Raw genomic sequence first — 19,952 nt, forward strand, 5'->3', positions numbered from 1 at the left:
GAATGCCAATAGGGGCCAGCGTATGTTTCATCTAAAATGTCTTTTTGGCTGCCTATTTTGAAATTCATAAACTTAGGAAGTTGTTTTCAGCTTAGAGGCATTTAATAACATTTGAACCCAGTGGTTTGGGACAGTCATTTGCTACCAAGGACATGTTGGTCTTGTCAGATTTCTGTGTCACTCTTCAAGAACCCCAGTGACCAATGAGGCTGGCCCACAGCTGTTCCCGAATACTGTCAGGTCCAAGAAAGCCAGAGACGCTTCTGAGCACGAGGGAAGTCAGTGGTTCACAAATCCAGACACCAGTCATCTATATCAAGACCACCTTGTTTTCTTTAGAAAGAAGCTCCTCCTGCCCCTTCTCAGAGACGAGGAAGGTGGCGTGCTGAGGCATCACTCTACACAACACCTGCAGCCACCATTGCTTCTTAAAATACAGGCTCTGAGGAGCTGCCACTTGTTATTTGCTGCTCCTGTGGAGGGTGGACAAGACTTGTTTCTGTAAAGGTCACCATCTTTAGATGCAGCTTAGAGGTGGCTAGCGTGCGACACTGGGGGCGCCATCACTGCCAACTTATTCCTACTCCTGGCATTTTCCTTGCTGTGGGAGCTGTCCGAGTGGCTTATCATTTGGGGTAGGCCCTGGAAAACTTGCCTGTCAGCTAGCACCAGCACTCTGGGACTGGAATCCTCATTCAGAGAAAGCAGCAAACAGTCATTTGGAGCAGCTGTCCCTAGCAGTTGACATTATTGGCAGGAGATTTTTTTTTTTTTTTTAGGCAGTACTAGGATTTGAACCTAGGGCCTTGCACTTATAGGCAGCTACAGTGAGTACCTCACCCGCAGCCCCTCCACAGCACACCACACATACCAGGCTCTCCCTTATGGGAGTGTGGCTGGTGTGACAGTGAACACTGGCACAGTTCCACACATGGACAGACCATGTCCCTGCGCCCCAGGTGGCAGCATCCTGAGCACCCGCTGTTCGGAGACCTACGAGACCAAGACAGCACTGCTGAGCCTGTTTGGAATCCCGCTGTGGTACTTCTCCCAGTCACCCCGCGTGGTAATCCAGGTGGGTGACGTTCACCCTCCTGCCCTGTCCCCCGGGGGTGGGGATGCAGGTTGCATGCACCTCCGTGCCGGCCCTTCATGTACCAGGACATGTAGGAGTCCTGAACAGGCTGGAAGACAGCCCCACAATGGGAAGCAGAGCCTCCACTGCCTGGCACTCTCAGGTGGTCCAGCACAGAGCATGTAGCACAGAGCACTGGACCCCTGGCACAAAGGTCTCTGTGGTACAGTCTGCCTCATGGGATCTGCCCTCAGACACACCGTGGCTTCATCCTGTTTAAGTTAAAAGGAAGAACTGAAATCACTGGGCATATGCATTGTGTTTCAGGGCTAAATGCTGTCTTGAAGGAGCTTCCAGGAATCCCTTTCATGTGAACACCACAGGCTAGCTGTCCGTGGGTAAACGCAGTCCAACTTGAGGGAACTCTAGAAGGGGAACACTATTGTTCAGCTTGGCTACCTAGATCATCCATGCTTGAAGTGTTACATGGAAGATTCCACAACATAAAGTGATTTATTGTTATTGTCAGGAAAGAACTTTATACCCAGGATTTGTAATTTTGAAAAAACTAAAAAGAAAGAAAAAAAATCCATCTTTTCCAAATGTCAGTATGTATAGCAGGCAGTGGTAGTTATTTTGACAGCTGCTTTTTCCAGCGTCTGTCCTGCACTTGAGTCGGAAAATTTCCTTTATCAAATCTGGGGTTTCGAAAGTGGACCAGTGAATAGGCTTTTGCCTGCTAATTGTGACTTAATACAGATTTGTCCCCTCAGACCTGAGAAATGGGACTGCTGATTTTCAGGCTTTTTTTTTTTTTTCTTTTTTGTCAGTCCTGGGCCTTGAGCTCAGGGCCTGAGCACTGTCCTTGGACTTTCTCAAGGCTGGAGCTCTACCACTTGAGCCTCAGCACCACTTCTGGATTTTTTCTATGTATGTGGTACCAAGGAATCAAACCCCGGTCTTCGTGCATGCTAGGCAAGCACTCTACCACTAAGCTAAAACTCCCGACCCAGGCTTTTTTTTTTAAAAAATCTGAGACCAGGATGCAAACCCAGCATTTGACACTTTTGTCCACTGGCTGGCGGGCTACCACATGAGCCACATTTCAAACTCCAGATTTTCAGCTCTTACCTCATGCTCACATATAGGAAGATTGGACTTGACGGGGGAGGGGAGCATCAGATCCACCTGAAGGAGGCAGCGTGTATTCCTGCCCCCTCCACTCCTCCAGTAGCTGCCCCGAGTTCCTCCCTTTCTTCCATCCTCTGAGCCTTGGTGCTTGGTGGAGGCAGCATGACACAGGCCCAGGTCCTGGTAATCAGCCTCATTCTGATGCTACCTGGGGCTCCCAGCCATCAGCTGGCTTGCTAGCAGATAAGACAAGTTTCCTGGGCTGGCGGTCCAAGGGGAAGGAGTGGACACCAAGTGATTTTACTTTCCATTTCTGCGTACACAGAGTCCTGTGTCTAAAGTACGCTTCTTCACCCTTAACACAGACTTGGACCTGCACACAGCAAAAGTCTTTCCCAGCCTGCATGACGTGTTTGGTTTTCAGTTTCTTTTGCTGTTTTGAGAATCTTTTTGTAGCCCAGGCTGGCCTCAGCCTGCCAAGTGTGCTAGGATTACAGGGGTGTACCACCCTGCCTGGCTTCATGAGCTTTTACCATTCAAAATGTCTTTATTTCAGCATTACCAGGCCTTGGTTGTTACGATTCTGTTGATTCAGTGTCTGCGGGCCTGTCCCAGTTGTGAGGGTCTGTGTTTTTCTTTTCCCTAGCCTGACATTTACCCAGGGAACTGCTGGGCATTCAAAGGTTCCCAGGGGTTCCTGGTAGTACGGCTCTCCATGCTGATTCACCCAACTACGTTCACTGTGGAGCACATACCCAAGACACTGTCTCCCACGGGCAGCATCTCCAGTGCCCCCAAGGACTTCGCGGTCTACGTGAGTGCACCCCTCACTCAATCCTCTTCTTCCTCTGGGAACTTCCCCGCATCCCTGCTTCCTTCTGCCCTGGCCACTTGGTAATTGGAAGACACCCGATTTTCTCATGAAGCCACCTACAGGTACATGGTGATCACCTGGGCAAAGAGGCAGGAACTTCATGTAATGACAGAATGCCTGCAAGTTACATCCTTTTTTCTTGGTGGTACTGAGGCTTAAGTCATCAGAGCCCCACGCTTTCTGAACATGCTCTATTTGGGGCCTTGTTTTATGCTTTGGACTGTGATCCTCCTGTTTGTGCTTCCCTGTGTCACCAGGATGACAGGTGTGCCTCCTGATTTATCCATTGTACTTCTTCTATAGCTTGTGATGATGGGTGCCTGCCACAGTGCTCATCTCAAGGAGCTAGGATGGCAGGTGTGACCCTCACATCTGGCAATTGATAATCTTCAGCCTTTTTTTTTTCTTCTGTCATGGGACTTGAACTCTGGGCCTGGGCACTGGCTCTGAGCTCTTCAGCTCAAGGCTACCACCCTACCCCTTGAGCCATAGCACCACTTAGAGATAAGTCTCATGGACTTTTTAGTGCCCAGGCCAGCTTTGAACCTCATGATCCTCAGAACTCAGCCTCTTGAGTAGCTAGGATTAAAGGCGTGAGCACCGTGCCCAGCTTCATCCATTTTCTTTTAAAATTTATAGAAGAATTTGAAATAGATCACCCATAATCCCAGGACCTGTGGAAAGCCACCATTAGGTTTAGTTTTTAGTCTCTCTTTTTTTCCCTTTACAAAAGTAATTGAAGCTGGGTGGGTTCGGTGGCTCACGCCTGTAATCTTAGTACTCAGGAGGCTGAGATCTGAGGATCAAGGTTCAAAGCCAACCCCAGCACAAGAGGACCTGAAATTCTTATCTCCAGTTAACCACTAGAAAACAGGAAGTGGGGCTTGGCTCAAGGGTAGGGTGGTAGCCTTGAGCTGAAGAGCTCAGGGAAGGTTAAGGTCGAAGGATTTTGAGCCCAGCCTGGACCACAATATAGCAAGATCCTATTTTTTTTTCTTTTTTTGCCAGTCCTGGGGCTTAAACTCAGGGCATGGGCACTGTCCTCGGACACTTTTTGCACAAGGCTAGTACTCTGCCACTTGAGCCACAGCACTACTTCTGGCTTTTTCTGTGTATGTGGTACTGAGGAATGGAACCCAGGGCTTTGTGCATGCTAGTCATGCATTCTTACCACTAGGCTATGCTCCCAGCCCCCTGTTTTGTTTTTTTTTGTTTTGTTTTGTTTTGTTTTGTTTTTAAGTATAGTTGAGATAATGCTATTTTGGTTTGGTGGCTTGTCTTGTCTTTGTGCTGGGATTAGAATTCAGGGCCTAGTGTTTGCCAGGGAAGTGCTTTTCCACTTTTGCCATACCTCTAGTCCTCTTTGCTTATCTCACTCTTTGGGCAGTACTGGGTAGCATGGCTGTCCTTGGGGTGGGGTGGGTAGTGAAAGTATTGCAGACTGACTGGCTGGTGTTGTCTCAGGGCTTGGAGAGTGAGTATGAGGAAGAGGGGCAGCTACTAGGCCAGTTCACCTATGACCAAGATGGGGAGTCGCTGCAGATGTTCCATACACCGGTAAGTGGGCATGGACCAACAGGAAGGGTGAGGACCACACTCATGGGGTACAGGACTGCCTGGATTGCCTGGGGTTCCCTGAGTTCTCTACACCCTCATTGCCTGTGAGGTAGCCAGGCTGTCAAGTACCACACCTGGGAGGGCGGGGAGAAGACATGGGACTGGTGAGCAGAAGTGAACAGACCTCCCTCAATTTCAGAAGAGGCTGGACAGAACATTCCAGATTGTAGAACTCCGGATCCTGTCCAACTGGGGCCACCCGGAGTATACCTGCCTGTACCGGTTCCGAGTCCATGGAGAGCCTGCCAAGTAGAGATCTGCTTTATACCTGTGTATATATAGCAGGCCGCCTCATGGGACAGGAACACAGCTCCTTGTCAATAAATGCCTAGGTGGTAGCGAGTGTCTGCAGGGCCCCAGTGCAGGTCTCTGCAGACTCTTTTGAATGTATGGCTTTCACTCACACTCACTGTTTTGGGGATTTGTTTCCGAGCATGGAGCTGTTGTCTCCCAACCCCGGGGAGCAGCACTGGGTAAAGCTGGCAGAGCCCTAGCTCTGCCCAGCTCCAAGCACTTCAGGATGCAGATATCTGTCTGCTAAACCATATTCTTTCAGGGAAAACTGTCACCAAATCTTTAGTCTGAGCCCCTCCTTCAGAGCTTTCCCTCCTCACAGCAAGCCAGATAGGAAGGGGCTGAGGTGTACCACAGGGCCCCTAGCAGGTTTTGGTGAAAGTTGGAGTGAGTGTGACCCTAAAGGGGACAGTGACCATCAGGCTCCCCCCCCCCCCCACATCCACGCACAGTTCAAACACAAACCAAGACATGTCACCCTCTGGTAGGTTTGCTGAGGGGCCACTGGACACCAAGGTGCCCAGCACTCTGTGGCCACCTTCTACCAGCCCTGCGCACTGGGTTACCTGGTGAACACTACTGAGACTCAGTGTGGTTATAATTTTTAATGTTTGGGCAATTTTATGAGCAGACTTTATATAACTGAGATACCTGCAAGGCACTTAGTTTTACCTTAAGAGTTCTTAAGCTTCACTGGTTCATGCAGCAGGTCCACAGTGGACACCTCGCTGTGCCTGCCAGTTGTGGGGGTTCAGGCTATGGGATGCTGGCCTTCACAGACCTTCATGGGCCGCAGGTTGCATATAAGGCAGAATTTCCTAGATAAAACACAATTTTGCGGTTGGGGGTGGAGATATTTTGAATATTTATTTTTAAAGATGCGAGATAGGACTTTGTGCAATGTATTTTTGTAAATGCTTTTCAGAATATTTGTCTTTGGTAGTGCCTCTACTGCCACCAAATTGATGCTATTTGAGATGTTTAAATAAAGAGTTTTAATTTTTAAAAGTGCATGTGGTATTTCAAAGGAATAATAAAGTGTATTTCTTTTCTCATTTAGTCTTATCTCTGCCCATGGGGTGGGGAGGGACTTGGGTTTGCATCCTCTGACATCCAGAGACACTGCCCCTTCTAAGAGTAGCTGACTAGGTGCTCCCAGCTGGGATGAGTCTCTGTGGGTCGAATCCTGCAGACATGTGCGGTTCCATCCCCAGCACCTAACTTGAAGAGCCATTAGGAATAAGGGAAGGGTCCCCAGAGCCTGGCTTATAGAGGCCTGGTCCTCATGTGGGGGATGCCCCTGGCTGTTCCTGAGCTTCCTGTGAATCTCTGGTTTCTACGCAGCATAGCTGCCCAGTTTTTAAATGTTTGTAAATACTCTAAAGAATTGAAGCCAGGAATAATCCTAGCTACTCAGGAGGTTGAGATCTGAGGATCACGTTCAAAGGCAGCCCAGGCACTGGAGTCCATGAGACTCTTTTTATCTCCAACCACCAGAAAACCAGAAGTGTTGCTGTGGCTCAAGGGGTATGGCGGTAACCTTGAGCTGCAGAGCTCAGGGACAGCACCAGGTCCAGAGTTCAAGACCCACAACTGATCAAAAAAGAAAAAATAAATTGAGTGATGGTGGTTTAACTCCTTGTCCATGTTGACATCTTCAATCCTAAGTGTTCCTGTTCCAGTGGTTTCACAATCTGGTGTAACTACAGGAGACCCCTTATCCAAGGCCCTCCCTGTTCCCTGCCCCAGTCCACCTGTTACCATTCCAGCTCTCTGAGCAAGTGCCCAATCTGTGTGCACTCCTGGCCCGCCTGCCACCAGTGTCCACGCTGGTTATTGGGGGGCTGTCCTAGCTAGCTAGCATCATAGCACTGCTCAGTAGTGAAGCCTGTCCCTGCCAGGCCATCACAAGGTGACAGTTCAAACTAACGGTGACATCGCTCACCCGCGAGTCCCTTTCTGAGCCTGGATTCCTGTGTGTCAGTCCGTCCTCCCCCCGAGCTTCCATGCCACTCGGAACCCGAGCCTCAGACCCCATCCGGCAGGGCGCCCACGCTCAGCTCCACCCATGCCTCCAGTCCCCTAGGCCTCCCGCTCTGACCCACGGCCAGACGGCCCTGTCCCTTCCGTCGCCTGCTTTACCAGTGGCCTGGACAGTCGTTCCCGCGGCGCCGGCTATTGCCACGGGATTCCCAGCTGCCGCCAAGCCAGGGCGTTCTCACCGGTTCAGGGTCCCAGCCCCGTGCCCCGCCCTTCCCGGAAGTTTGGTGGGAGCTTCCGGGGAGGGGGTTCTCCCGGGGGAGGGCGGTGCCCGGGAGCGGAGGGGCGGGGCGCGGCGCCGTCTCCCGGCGAGCCCCGCGATCGCGTGCGCCCTCATTGTGGAGTGAGCAGGGCCCCGCCCCGGGGCGTGCCCTCCCTCGCTGACGTCGTCCCGGCCCCGCTCACGTGACCTCCCTCGGGCTCCCTCGGCACGAGGGTTCCATCCGCGCTCACGGGGCCGCCCGCAGCCCGGCCCAGGGCTAGAGGCCCCGCCCCGCGCACGCGGCCGCCCGCGGGCTCCGCGAAGGCTCCGCCCCTGGTCACGTGCCGCCCGCGGCGTGCCCGCCCACAGCCTGCGCGCGGGCTCTCCGGGCCACCGTAGAGGGCGTCGGGCGGCCGCGGGGACGGAAGCCGGGAGGCGCTGTCGACCGCGCCTGCGACAGCGTCAGTCTCTGCGCGGAGCGCCGGCCAATGGCGGCGTCGGCGGCGATGGCGGAGCAGGAGGGCGCCCGCAACGGCGCCCGCAACCGCGGCGGCGTCCAGCGCGTGGAGGGCAAGCTGCGCGCCAGCGTGGAGAAGGGCGACTACTACGAGGCGCACCAGATGTACCGGACCCTCTTCTTCAGGTGGGCGCGGGGCGCCCTGCCCATTGGCCCGCGCCGCGGCGCCCCGCGCCCCCATTGGCCCGCGCCGCTGTCCGTCGGCGAGGCCCGAGCGGGGGCGGCGGGCGGCGGGCTCCGCACTGCTCGGGGGCCCGCTCAGCCTGGGCCGCCTCACCTCTCCTCAGCCTCGGGCTCCCCTTCCCCTCTGTCCCCAGGAGGGCTTTCCCGGGCGTCCCTCTTGGCCGGCCTGCCGTTCTCAGCCCTCCTTCCTCAGCCTCCTCCTCCTCCCCAGCCCGCCTCTCCCCGCCTGGACGCCTCCTTCCCCAGCCTCCCCTCCCCCTGGCGTCTCCCCGCCCGGCCTCCCCCAGCCTCGCCTTCCCTGGTCTCCCTTTACGACGGGTGGCTCTGGGTCACGCTGATTCCGTGCCCAGCGACCCGTCTGTAGCGCCCACCGCCTGCTCGCTGCGCCTGCGCCCCCAGGGGCCGGGCACCCTGGGCCTGGAAGGGGAGGTCTCAGGTCAACCTTGATTCCTAAGTGCCCCTGAATCCCCGCGTGGGCCGTGGAGCTGGCCACCGCACCACCAAGGCCTCTTCCATCTTAATGGGCTGTGTGCTCAAGGCAGGGTCTTTGGAGGAAGCCGTTTGCACCCTGCATGGGCTGCCCAGCTCATTCACCAAGTCCCCATCAGGACAGCTGCTACACTCAAGTTTTTTAAAGCTTGACCTGTTGTTAAGAGCTTGGCAGGTGCCAGCTGGTGAGGCCTGTTTTCAGAGCCCTCCTGTTTATCTCTGCAGACCTGCTCTGGCCAAGATCAGGAGCCCTGGGGTTAGAGGTGCTGATGTAGGCTTAGGCGAAATTAGTTCTTGTTCTTAGGTGACCTATGGGGCAGTGTCTCGTTCCGGAATTTCTGGGTTCTAATCTCCACACTGTAAATACAAGCTGGGGCTGTGTCTGGTTTTGTGATTGCGTTCTGAATGAGTTTCTTGTTTGGAAACCCGGTTGACTGGTGTAGGAAGAGGCTGGCTAACCTTTTTAAGTTACAAATTGTTCAATGTCCTCTCCAGCAGAAGACGGTCCTCGGTACTGGTGGGGAGAGGAAGATAGTACTTGGATTTGAATTCAGAGCTTTTCATGTGCCAGGCAGGTGCTCGACATCTGAACCACACAGCCAGCTCTTTTGGCTTTAGTGATTTTGGGGGAGGAGGTAGAGGACAGGTGTTGGGCTTTAGTCCTTCCTTGGAGTTGGGATTTCAGGTGTGTGCCAGTTTGTTTGTTGAAATGGAAGTCTCACTAACACTTTGTCCCAGCTAGCCTCAAACCACAGCCTTTCCCATGTCCACATCCTGAATAGCTAAGGTTACATGTACCTAACCACCATTATTGGTGTTTAATGCGAGTGGAGCTGTCACTAGACGGGAACTTCATGTGGCCTGAGTTATGATAGCCCCACAGATATGACTGGAAGAAATAAACTAAAGGCATCGGGGACAGTTGTAACCCATAGCAGCAGTCCCTGTTGCTGGCCAGTGTCTGTCTGCCCCCTCATGTGGCACTGGAGTCAGTAGATATTTGCCCAGTAAAATCACTGGGAAATGTTTCACTCTAGTCCTTCTGTGACTGCTTATTCGTCAGCTTCAAGCTTCAGTAAGTCTGTCGGTCTGCAGTGTTGTTCAGTGTGAGCAGGCTGCCCACCATGGAGCTCCTGGGGCACTTTCCAGAACCTAGGAAGTGAAGTAGACCAAGTCAATGTAGAGTCACCTCAAGGCCCCATGTGTCCTTGCAGGCAGTTCAGGGAGAACTCACTTTTCTACGTCTATCAAAAGGTGCTGATTTGTCTACTTAGACATGAGTGTTGACGTAGGTGCTCTGTTTGGTGGACTTGGACACAAATTCCCCAGAGGAAAATTGCTCCTCCGCCCTGGGAGCAGCCTAGTGAGGGTCTTCTGAGCTAGACTGTGGAAGGATGCAGCTGTACTTTTCTCTCTGTGTGTTGACTACTTAATTGTTCTGTATAATTACTCTGAGATGCTGACTCTGTGGGTCATTTTTTAGTGCTGTGTGGTACTCCACCTTGAATGGCTCACTATGATGTTTTAGAGTGGGGCTGTCCAGGGGTGTGTCCCACACAGGTTGGCTGTGTGGCTCTGGTGTAACTGGTCACCTAGGAACTGTCTGGCCTCTGTCGCAGCCACAGTCAGAGAGGGCAAACAGGGAGTCTGTTCTGCAGGTCTGGAGACCATTTAGATGAGTCAAAAATTCCATGGTTCTGAGGACAGCTTCACCAGAGTGACCCTGGCCGCCATACTGGCCGTAGCATTTGCAGGGTGGTTTTAGCAGCTTGGTGTGGTCCAGAGCACCTGCTGCATGCAAAGTGGGTGTCCCGCATGGCTCTTTCTGACAATTGTATGGATAGCTGTTTTTGGTATACTTAATGTGATTAAATAAGATCTGTAGCCTTACTTTACTCAATGTACATATAAGAAGACATTTAGACAGAAAGTGTCCGTGCCTGGGCTGTGACAGCCTCTGTGGCTGTGGAGGGTTTGCATCCTCAGGAGCCTTGGTGTCACCCGAGGGCTGAGTTCTGGTGCCTGGTGGGCCAGCTTTGGGTGGTCAAGGCCAGCAGTTGAGATTGTGTGGTGCATGAGAGCCCTCACCACGCGCCTCGCCATGTGGGGAGGACCTGCCGTCCTCAGCCTGCATGACCAGTACTCCTGGATGTGCCATGGGCTTAGTCACAGCAATCCCCCCTGCTCTTCAGGTTCCGAGCACTTAGAGCTGAGTTGTTCAGCCAAGAAGTGAGGTCCCCAAGTGTGCTTCTCTACAGTCAGGAGCTGTTCTCTCTGGGAGCTTCTTTTTTTTTTTTTTTTTTGCTGTGTGTCATTCCAGAATACTCAGCAGTGTCTGGCCTGAGTGCAGGAGAGTTGCTGGCTGCTCTGCCTCTGGCATCCCCAGTGCAGGCCACTCTCGGGAGTAGTACAGAGAAGCTGGTTCATACCTGTAATCCTAGCTACTCAGGAGGCTGAGATCTGAGGATTGCAGTTCAGAACTATCCTGGTCAGAAAAGTCTGTAAGACTGTCTCCAATTAACTACCAAAGAAAGTGGAAGTGGATGGCTGGGAAGGTGGCTTAGTGATAAGGTACTTGCCTAGCATGCATGAAGCACTGGGTTTGATTCCTCAGTGCCACATAAATAGAAAAAAAACTGAAGTAGTGCTGTGGTTTAAGTGTAGTGTGTTACTCTTAAGCGAAAGATTAGGGACAGGATCCAAGCCCTGAGTTCAAGACCCAGAACTGGCCAAAAAAAAAGCTGGAAGTAGAGCTATGGCTGAAGTGGTAGAGGGTTAACCTTGAGTTTGACCTAGTAGTAGAGTGCTTGCCTAGTATGCACAAAGCTCTGGGTTCATTTCCTTGGTACCACATATACAGAAAAAGCCAGAAGTGGTGCTGTGGCTCAAGTGGTAGAGCTCTAGCCTTGAGAAAGCTCAAGGACAGTGCTCAGGCCCTGAGTTCAAGCCCCAGGACTGGCAAAAAACAAACCAAAAAAAACCAGTGCCTTGGCCCAGGTTTCAAGTCCCAAGACTAGCAAAAAAGGGGAGGTGGGCTGGGAGTTTGGCCTAGTGGTAGAGTGCTTGCCTAGCATGCCCAAAGACCCAGGTTTGATTCCTTGGAACCACATACATAGAAAAAAGCCAGAAATGATGCTGAGGCTTAAGTGGTAGAGCTCTAGCCTTGAGAAAGTCCAAGGACAGTGCTCAAGTCTTGAGCTCCAGCCGAGGCCCTGAGACCCTTATTTCTAACCTCTAGAAAATGGGAAGTGGGGCTTGGCTCAAGGGTAGGGTGGTAGCCTTGAACTGAAGAGCTCAGGGACAGTGCCCAGGCTGAGTTCAAGCCCATGACCCAACCACATACACACACACACACACACAAAAAAAAAGTGGTGCCAAGGCCTGAGTCCAGCTATGCAGCAGGCACACAGGGCCAGGGTGCCGTGGGTGCTTCTGGGCACCTGTGGGCTCTGCTTCTGCCAACACTGGAGGCAGAAGACAGCATGTGTTGCCTAAGTTTCACTATGGTTGGTTTTCTTTCTCCATGGCCTGTTTGAGGGGGCCGTGCTGGGAGACTGAGTTCACTGATGACTGTGTCTTCTGACCTGGTGAGGTGAGGCAGCGAGGGTGCAGCTTGTTGGGGCGGCCTTGTGCTGGCCTGCCACATATATTGGCATCCTTGTCCCAGGTCCCTACCCTGGAACCTGCATCCCTTGTCCATGGCATATAGACTGGCTCTTCTCAGATGGATGGCCCAGTGACTCCTATTACACCGGGGTTTTTTTTTGTTTGTTCATTTTGGTTTGGTTTGGTTTGGTTTTTGTCAGTCGTGGGGCTTGAACTCTGAGCCTGAGCTTTCTCCTTGAGCTCTTCAGCTCAAGGCTACCGTCCTACCCCTTGTGTCAGAGTGCCACTTTTGGTTTTCTTGTGATTCATTGGAGATAAGAGTCTCACAGACTTTCGTTCCTGGCCTGGCTTTGAACCACGATCCTCAGATCTCAGCCTCCTGAGTAGCTAGGATTACAGGCATGAGCCACTGGAGTCTGGCTTGTGGGGGTTTTGTTTTCTTGTTCTGGGGCTTTAACTCAGGGTCTGAGCACTGTCCTTGAGCTTTCTCAAGGCTAGCACTCTACCACTTGAGCCACAGCACCACTTTGTGTATATGGTACCAAAGAAACAAATCCAGGGCTGAGAGTTTGGCCTAGTGGTAGAGTGCTTGCCTATCATGCACAAAGACCCGGGTTCAATTCCTCATTACCACCGCACTACCACTTGGTGCTGTGGCTCAAGTGGTAGAACTCTAGCCTTAAGAAAGCCCAAGGAGGGGGCCGGGAGTTTGGCCTAGTGGTAGAGTGCTTGCCTGGCATGCACGAAGACCTAGGTTCGATTCCTCGGTACCGCACATACATAGCAAAAAGCCGGAAGTGGTGCTGAGGCTCAAGTGGTAGAATGCTAGCCTTGAGAAAGTCCAAGGACAGTGCTTAAGCCCTGAGCCCAAGCCCAGGACTGGCAAAAAAAAAAGCCCAAGGACAGTGCTCAGACCCTGAGTTCAAGCCCCACGACGGGCAAAAAAAAAGAAGAATCAAATCCAGGACTTCATGCATTCTAGGCAAACACTCTACCACTAGGCCACACACCTGGCCCTTCACCTCAGTTCTTGAAGGGTTAATACAAAGTCTATCTCTGTGCTGAGCCTGCCTGCGAGTGCCTTCTGCAGTCCTGGTTGTGGCCTGCTGGCCCAGCCTCATGTGCACCTCCCTGCAGGTACATGTCCCAGAGCAAGCACGCCGAGGCCCGGGAGCTCATGTACTCAGGAGCGCTGCTGTTCTTCAGTCATGGCCAGGTAAGGCTCTGCGCCCGTCTGACGCCCGTACTGTTCTGGGCAGGAAAGGAGATGGGAATGGCTGGGGAGTGGCGGGTGGAAGCACAAGGCTCAGAGGGTCCTTGTGCATCTGCTGTGGATGCTTTGTCCTCAAGGTCTCATCCCAGACCCTTGGTGGCCAGGCCTGCAGTGCTGGTTGTAGGACTGCGTGCTGCATGGATGGTGTTGATTTTATTTGTGGCCAGTGGCACTGCAGAGATGGCGTCCCTCACAGCGCTCCAGGGCCGCTGACTGTGGAGTTGCCACCAGCATTCTTTTCACTCAGCTGCTGCTGCTTCGTTTCTAACCAAGGCCATGTGCACATTTCGTAGCAAAACAGTGCCGCAGACTTGTCCATGCTGGTGTTGGAGTCTCTGGAGAAGGCAGAAGTGGACGTAGCTGACGAGTTGCTGGGTGAGGAGTCCTCGCTGTGTGTGCTCCACATGGGGCCTCTGCCAGGGCTCCAGAGCTAGGAGAGTGGGTGGTTGCACTCGGGATGTGGTGGGACTGGCACCAGAGGTGATGCCTGCTGGCTGGCCAAGCCTATAGGGTGAGTGCCCAGGGCAGAGTCCTGCACAGTAGATGAGGCTCTGGCTGCCTGGTACCTGGCTGCCCATCCAGACTCTCATGCCAGGGCCCCTTTCCAGGGTTGGCAGGGAGGGCAGAAAGGTGTCATTGTTTCCTGGGCACTCGGGCACACCGCCCTGGATCGGCAGAGGGGAGACTAGCCAGAGCGGGGCTCTGAACAGCCCTAAGCCCCTGGGACACATGTAATGCCACAGGTGCACCCAGCAGCCTTGTGTTTTCCTTAGTGGTTGCATGGTGATTGAGTGGCTCATGCTTGTGGCATGGGTGCCACAGGGAGCCTTCCCTGGATGAGCTGTGTCTGTGATGTTTCCAGAAAGTCTGGCGAGGGTGTTCAGTTTGATGGACCCCAATTCCCCAGAGCGAGCAGCCTTTGTATCCAGAGCCCTGAAGTGGTCCAGTGGGGGTTCCGGAAAACTGGGCCACCCCCGGCTCCATCAGCTGCTGGCCCTGACTCTGTGGAAAGGTAGGCCTGGGGCCCTGGGCACGGGTCTGTAGGTGACATGATCACCTGGCTCTTACTGGCTACCCGACCTCTACAGAGCTGTTGAACTGCCCCGCAGCCCTGGCATGTGGCCCTAGCTCAGGTGCCTCCTCTCAAAGCTGTCACTCCATCCCCGCCCCTTGTGTTTGCCTCTCCTCTCTAAGTGGTTGTGGCTACGCTCCGTGCTCCTGCTGAATCTGAGTACACATCTGAGTTCATTCTGACTGGAACAGCCTGATGACCTGGGGTTTGGGGCTCTGTCCCCTGTGCTTGAGAAGTTTGGGGTTGAACTGGTGGAGATAGGGTACTGAGTATCCTCCCAGTGGGTTTGCTGTGGGCGTGGGCAGCTGTACCTGCAGGAGGCAATGCTAGGAGTGTGCAGAGTCAAGGTGCATGGGGCACCCCAGAAATCGGAAGTTGTAGGTAGGAATGGGCACAGGCCTGTGTCATGGCAAGGCTTCAGGCCGTAGGCTCTGTGCTCTGACAGGGCAGTTTACCCGGTCCACTCGGCCCTCCCTCAGCCTGTGACAGTAGCTGCCATGGGTAGCAGCTGTGCTGAGGGAGGCCGGGGGCCTGGCACATTCTGACTTCACCCCAAGCCTCCTTGTGGGTCGGTCTCTGATTGAAAGGCCAGTCTGTGACAGGGGCCCAGCTCCTTCCCTGGGCCCTGCCTGGAGTCAGCACTGTAGCTGTTCCCTCTGCACCCCATTCTCCCTGAGCTGGATCTGTCACTCAGCCTGTCTCCTCTGGAGGCCCATACCCCCTGTCCTGCTGGGAGCAGGGCGTCACATCCTCCCCAGCTTCCCTGAGACCCGGAGCTGTTCAAGCCTCTCTGATTCAGCCCCATCCTTGCCCACATCTTGCCTATGATCTCTCCCAGGAATTCCTGGGTGGAAAGATCTCTGGGGACCTGGGGTGGGAGGACAGTGTAGGAGGAGGGGTCCTGGACCAGGAGATAACCATCCCTGTCATGCCCCAGTGTCTTGGAGAGAGGCTCAGGCAGATCTGTACTGCTAACCTGAGATGCAGGGCACTGTCCAGGAAGGCCTATGGTTGAAGGTTTGTGTTAAGGTGGGGTGTGAGTTTCTACACTGTGAACACATACATTGGGTGTGTGTGTACATACGTGCAAGCACGTGAGTACCTGGCATACACAAACACCTTTGTGACTAGGTGGCCTTCCCTGCACAGCTTTTGGGTGTTGAGCTGGGCCGGTGGGAACAGGTGCTAGCTCAACCCTAGGGCCTGGTTGGCATAGGAGGGGGCTGGAAGTGGGATGCCCCGGAGATTGTCTGCAGTCCCCCCTTTGCCTCTCCAGAGCAGAACTACTGCGAGTCTCGATTCCACTTCCTGCACTCCACGGACGGCGAGGGCTGTGCCAACATGCTGGTGGAGTACTCCACGGCCCGTGGCTTCCGCAGTGAGGTGGACATGTTCGTGGCCCAGGCAGTGCTACAGTAGGTCCTCGGGAGGCTGTGGGCTCCTGGTGCCCACGACTTGCCCACCACAAGGATGAGCTCAGGCTCATGAACTGAGAGCGTGAACCTCACCTTCTTTTAGGGGTGTCCGCCAGGACCCCAAGTGCACCCTCACACTCCACCGTGAACCTAGAGTGGCATTTGTTGTTGGTCTTTAGGTTTTATTTATTTTGTATGCCAGCACTAGAGCTTGGGCTCAGGGTCTGGGCACTGTCTTTTAGCTTTTTCACTCAAGCCTGGTGTCTACTATTTGAGCCACACTTTCACTTTTGATTTGGTTTTGTGTTTTGGTGGTTTTTGCTTGTCTTTTTTAGTCATGGGACTTGACCTCTGGGCATGTTCACAGTCCCTGAGCCCTTCAGCTCATGACTGCCAATTCTACCACTTTGAGTCACAGAGCCACTTCTGGTTTTCTGGTGGTTAATAGGAGATAATTCTCACAGACTTTCGTGCCCAGCTGGCTTTGAACTGTGATCCTCATATCTCACCCTCCTGAGTAGCTAGGATGACAGGTATGAGACACTGATGCCCGGCTCTAACCTCTGATTTTAAATATGAGAAGTTGTTTAACCCGTGTGGCCCAGCATCCTGGCTGGGCAGCAACCTCCCAGCAGAAGCCAGGGCCTCAGGCACAGATGCAGACACGGGTGGAGAAGGCAAAGGCCTCGGGCCCACCCATGCGGCCAGCACACATGTCCCCTTCCCAAGATTCACTCTCCACCTGTGAGTTACATAGAGCAGTCCTGGCCGTATGGGGGTCCCCTGGAAGCCTTTCTCCCGCTCAACTCTGCCCATGGGGGCTTCTCGCCCACAGGTTTCTCTGTTTGAAAAACAAAAGCAGTGCGTTGGTGGTCTTCACCACGTACACACAGAAGCACCCATCCATCGAGGATGGGCCACCCTTTGTCCAGCCCCTGCTCAACTTCATCTGGTTTCTGCTGCTGGCTGTGGATGGGTGAGTCTTGCGTCTGTCCGCCCATTGTCAGGAGGTGGGTTGGTGGACTGTCTATTCTGAGACTGTGCCCACCTGTCATTGCAGTGGCAAGCTGACTGTGTTCACGGTACTGTGTGAGCAATACCAGCCCTCCCTCCGCAGGGACCCGATGTACAACGAGGTGAGCTCCCACTGTGGTACAATCTGGGCCTGGCCTGGGGGGGGGCGGGTAAGGGGGCAGGAAACTCTGACCTAGGCTCTTATTTCCTACAGTACCTCGACAGGATAGGACAACTCTTCTTCGGAGTGCCACCCAAGCAGACGTCTTCCTATGGAGGCTTGCTCGGTGAGCTCGTGCACACCCGCTCCTGCCTCTGTACTCTATGCAGGGAGCCCAGGCGTCCCCCCCCACACACACAGCAGGGAGCCCAGGCGTCCCCCCCACACACACACACACAGCAGGCCCTCTCAGCCATCCCCGTGTAGAAGTGGCTTGGAAGCTTGCAGTTGTTTGGGAAGGGGCAAGGCTAAAGTTGGAATTGGGGTTTCGTGCTTCCTAGGCCTTCTCCTATTTGAGCTACCCTTCTAGACTGACTAATTCTTTAAATGTTCTTTCTTCCTCCTCGCTGTCCCACCCCTTGGGCCTCCTGATTTCATGTTGAATAATGGCTCACACATTGCACCCTAGAGGGGTGGGGAGCCCCTTGCTCCTGACACACACGTCTGGCTGCTTCCAAGTGAGAGTGGCTCCCAGTTGTGTCTTGGGCTGTGCCCTGTGCATGTGGGGTCCCTGTGGGCTCCCACTGTCTGTGCCCACTCTGCGTGTGACTCTTAGGCTTGGAGTTTGCCTCTTAGTTATAGCAGTCCTCGACAAGCCAGGTGACGCACACAGGCACGGATATATGGTAGTGTTCCTGGGGTGGTTCTGAGCTTGGTCATATCAGGAGTCGCGGTGCACTGTTAGGTGGCCTCTGACACCCATGTGGGCAGTCATCCACCCTGTGCTATGGGGGTCCTTTGGCTGCACACCCCTCGCTTGTGGCCACTCTTCCCAGCAGCGCTGCAGCCTTATGTGGTGGAGAGCCAGGACATGGCGTGGCCCTGTGCGGGGAGAGGGAGGTCCCCGGCCAGCTGCTGCATGCTGACCGCTCTCCTACATGGCCTTTGTCCTTGCAGGCAACCTGCTCAGCAGTCTCATGGGCTCCTCAGAGCAGGAGGAGGGGGAGGAGAGCCAGGATGACAGCAGCCCCATCGAGCTGGACTGAGCTGCCGGCCTGCGTGGAGACGCCCACGGCCGGCACCGCCGGGACAGTTTCCGTGCAAGGCCTAGACGCAGGCCCTGTGTCTGCCCGCAATGCGCGGGCGCCACTGTGTGGAGCCTGTCCCTATTTATGTATGGTGGCTGAGGGCTGCATGGCCTGCCTGCTGCCCCATGGCCAGGACCGAGAGCAAGGGCCGGGCTCCTGCGGGCCGCCCGTGTCCTTTCAGATCACCCACAATAAAGCGCAGAGCTTGCTGCGACACCCCGCTGCCGTCCTGTCTCTGGTTCCTTGGGGAGGGCTGCGGGGTGACACGGCAGCCTGGCGCCAGGGACTGGACAAGTTGTACCCCATTTGCCCGGTGTCCACTTACTGGTGTCCAGTGCAACTTAGTGCACCAGGGGAGCTGTGGCCACCACTGTTGGCAAGCTGGGTCCTCTGGCTCCCGCACACAGTGGGGTTTTGTGTATCTTGTTCACCCATGGGCTGTTTGCAATCATGGTTCCTTCCCGTCTCTGCTGGGCACGCAGGCCATGTCTGTGGGCTCCCGGGGTGGTGGCGGCGGCTAGATGCACGCAGGCCCTACCATTCGATGTGCACAAGCCCTGCGGGCCACCCTGGCTATCACCTGCCTCGCCCTTAACCCGCAGCCACTTCTCAAGGGACTGGAGATGCCATCCTTGATGATGCAGTATTTATTTTTATTGAGTTATGGGTTTCTTTGGCCTGATATTTTAAGATTTTACCAAATAACCAGGAATGAGCAGATCTGCCCTCTGTCACTAATTCTATCCCATGGTACTAGAACTATAAAGGGAAACACTTTATTTTTTCACAATTAAAATGAGAGTTGTGAGTGAATCCAGCGGGCGTGCGTGCTTTACTGTAAACGCAACTCACAAAGGCTGTCAGATGGTGACTGAATAAATCCTTTGTACCGGGCTCTGCGCAGCTCCTTTCTCAATGGGTCTCAGGCAGGGTGGGGGGCAGCTGTGGGCAGAGGGGTCTGCCATTTGGCCCTGCTCCATCCTGTGGAGCCTTGGGGGCTCTGGAGGTGGAGTCCTGAATGTTTTCCTGGGTGGACCCAGTGGCCAGTGTTGGAGTGTCAAGACCCCCTCATTAGGCTTTTTAGACACGATTTATCAGTTTACCAGAGCCCAGCCCACTGGGTGGGAAAGGCCTACATGAGGCCCTGGTCCGTGCTGGGGCTGCGGAAACACCTGTTCAGACATTACACTTGGGTCTATGTGATGTGTTGCAGGACATCTGGGCACGAGTTTTGTTTGTGGTTTTTCTTAGGATTAACACTAGGCACAGAAAAGACAGGTGGTTGAGCCATGTGGGACCTGTGTGGGCCACACACATACCTGGCCTGTACAGGCCATGCCCTTGTTCCTTCTGTGCAGTGCCAGGTGTGGCCACCAGGGGGCAGACAGCACTGTCACCCTGTACCACCAAGGACTCTTTATGGCACCCTAGTTTTGTCTTGTGTAATTCCTCCCCAATTGTGGACTTCTTTGGTCTGGTTTGATTTGGTTTTGCCAGTCTTGGGGCTTGAACTCAGGGCCTGAGCACTGTCCTTAGGCTTTCTCAAGGCTAGTGCTGTACCACTTGAGCCACAGCACCACTTCTGGCTTTTTTCTATGTGGTACCAGGGAATCGAACCCAGGGCTTCATGCATGCTAAGCAATCACTTTTTTAGTAGGCCATGCTGCTGGCCTCCAATTGTGGAATAATTGTTCTATGGATTCTTTTTTCTTTTTGGTCACTCGTGCTTGAACTCGGCCTGAGCACTGTTTCTGAGTTTCTGCTCAAGGATAGCTAGCACTTTACCACTTTGAGCCACAGCACCACTTGTAGTTTCTGGTGGTTCATTGGAGATAAGAATCTCATGGACTTTCCTACTGTGGGCTGGCTTTGAACCTGAATCCTCAGATCTCGGCCTCCTGG

General features: G+C 54.0%; 2 protein-coding genes across 9 annotated transcripts in view; both read left to right on the forward strand.

Annotated features, from left to right (window-relative positions):
• The window catches only part of Sun1 (Sad1 and UNC84 domain containing 1), a 51,836-nt gene extending 46,497 nt beyond the window's left edge, over window positions 1–5,339 (forward strand). For all 7 annotated transcript variants that reach the window (XM_090324134.1, XM_090324133.1, XM_090324137.1 and 4 more), the window contains 4 exons: window positions 960–1,075; window positions 2,853–3,020; window positions 4,545–4,637; window positions 4,837–5,339. In XM_090324134.1, the coding sequence (XP_090180260.1) occupies window positions 960–1,075; window positions 2,853–3,020; window positions 4,545–4,637; window positions 4,837–4,950 (491 nt within the window). In that variant the 3' untranslated portion in view covers window positions 4,951–5,339. The remainder of the gene's footprint in view (window positions 1–959; window positions 1,076–2,852; window positions 3,021–4,544; window positions 4,638–4,836) is intronic.
• Window positions 5,340–7,505: 2,166 nt separating this feature from the next.
• On the forward strand, window positions 7,506–18,944 carry Get4 (guided entry of tail-anchored proteins factor 4). 2 transcript variants are annotated; one of them, XM_090324059.1, is made up of 9 exons: window positions 7,506–7,876; window positions 13,166–13,244; window positions 13,595–13,676; window positions 14,164–14,313; window positions 15,650–15,788; window positions 16,624–16,764; window positions 16,849–16,924; window positions 17,017–17,089; window positions 17,920–18,944. In XM_090324059.1, the coding sequence occupies exons 1-9, from the start codon at window positions 7,722–7,724 to the stop codon at window positions 18,006–18,008; spliced, it is 984 nt and encodes a 327-aa protein (XP_090180185.1). In that variant the 5' UTR covers window positions 7,506–7,721; the 3' UTR covers window positions 18,009–18,944. The 2 variants fall into 2 exon arrangements, with proteins under 2 accessions (XP_090180185.1, XP_090180186.1); XM_090324060.1 differs by lacking the exon at window positions 7,506–7,876 and adding an exon at window positions 8,541–8,607.
• Window positions 18,945–19,952: the final 1,008 nt, after the last annotated feature.

This window comes from Megascapheus bottae, chromosome 34 (genome assembly GCF_031878675.1).
Source record: "Megascapheus bottae isolate mThoBot1 chromosome 34, mThoBot2.hap1, whole genome shotgun sequence".
In the NCBI taxonomy this organism is placed as follows: domain Eukaryota; kingdom Metazoa; phylum Chordata; class Mammalia; order Rodentia; family Geomyidae; genus Megascapheus; species Megascapheus bottae.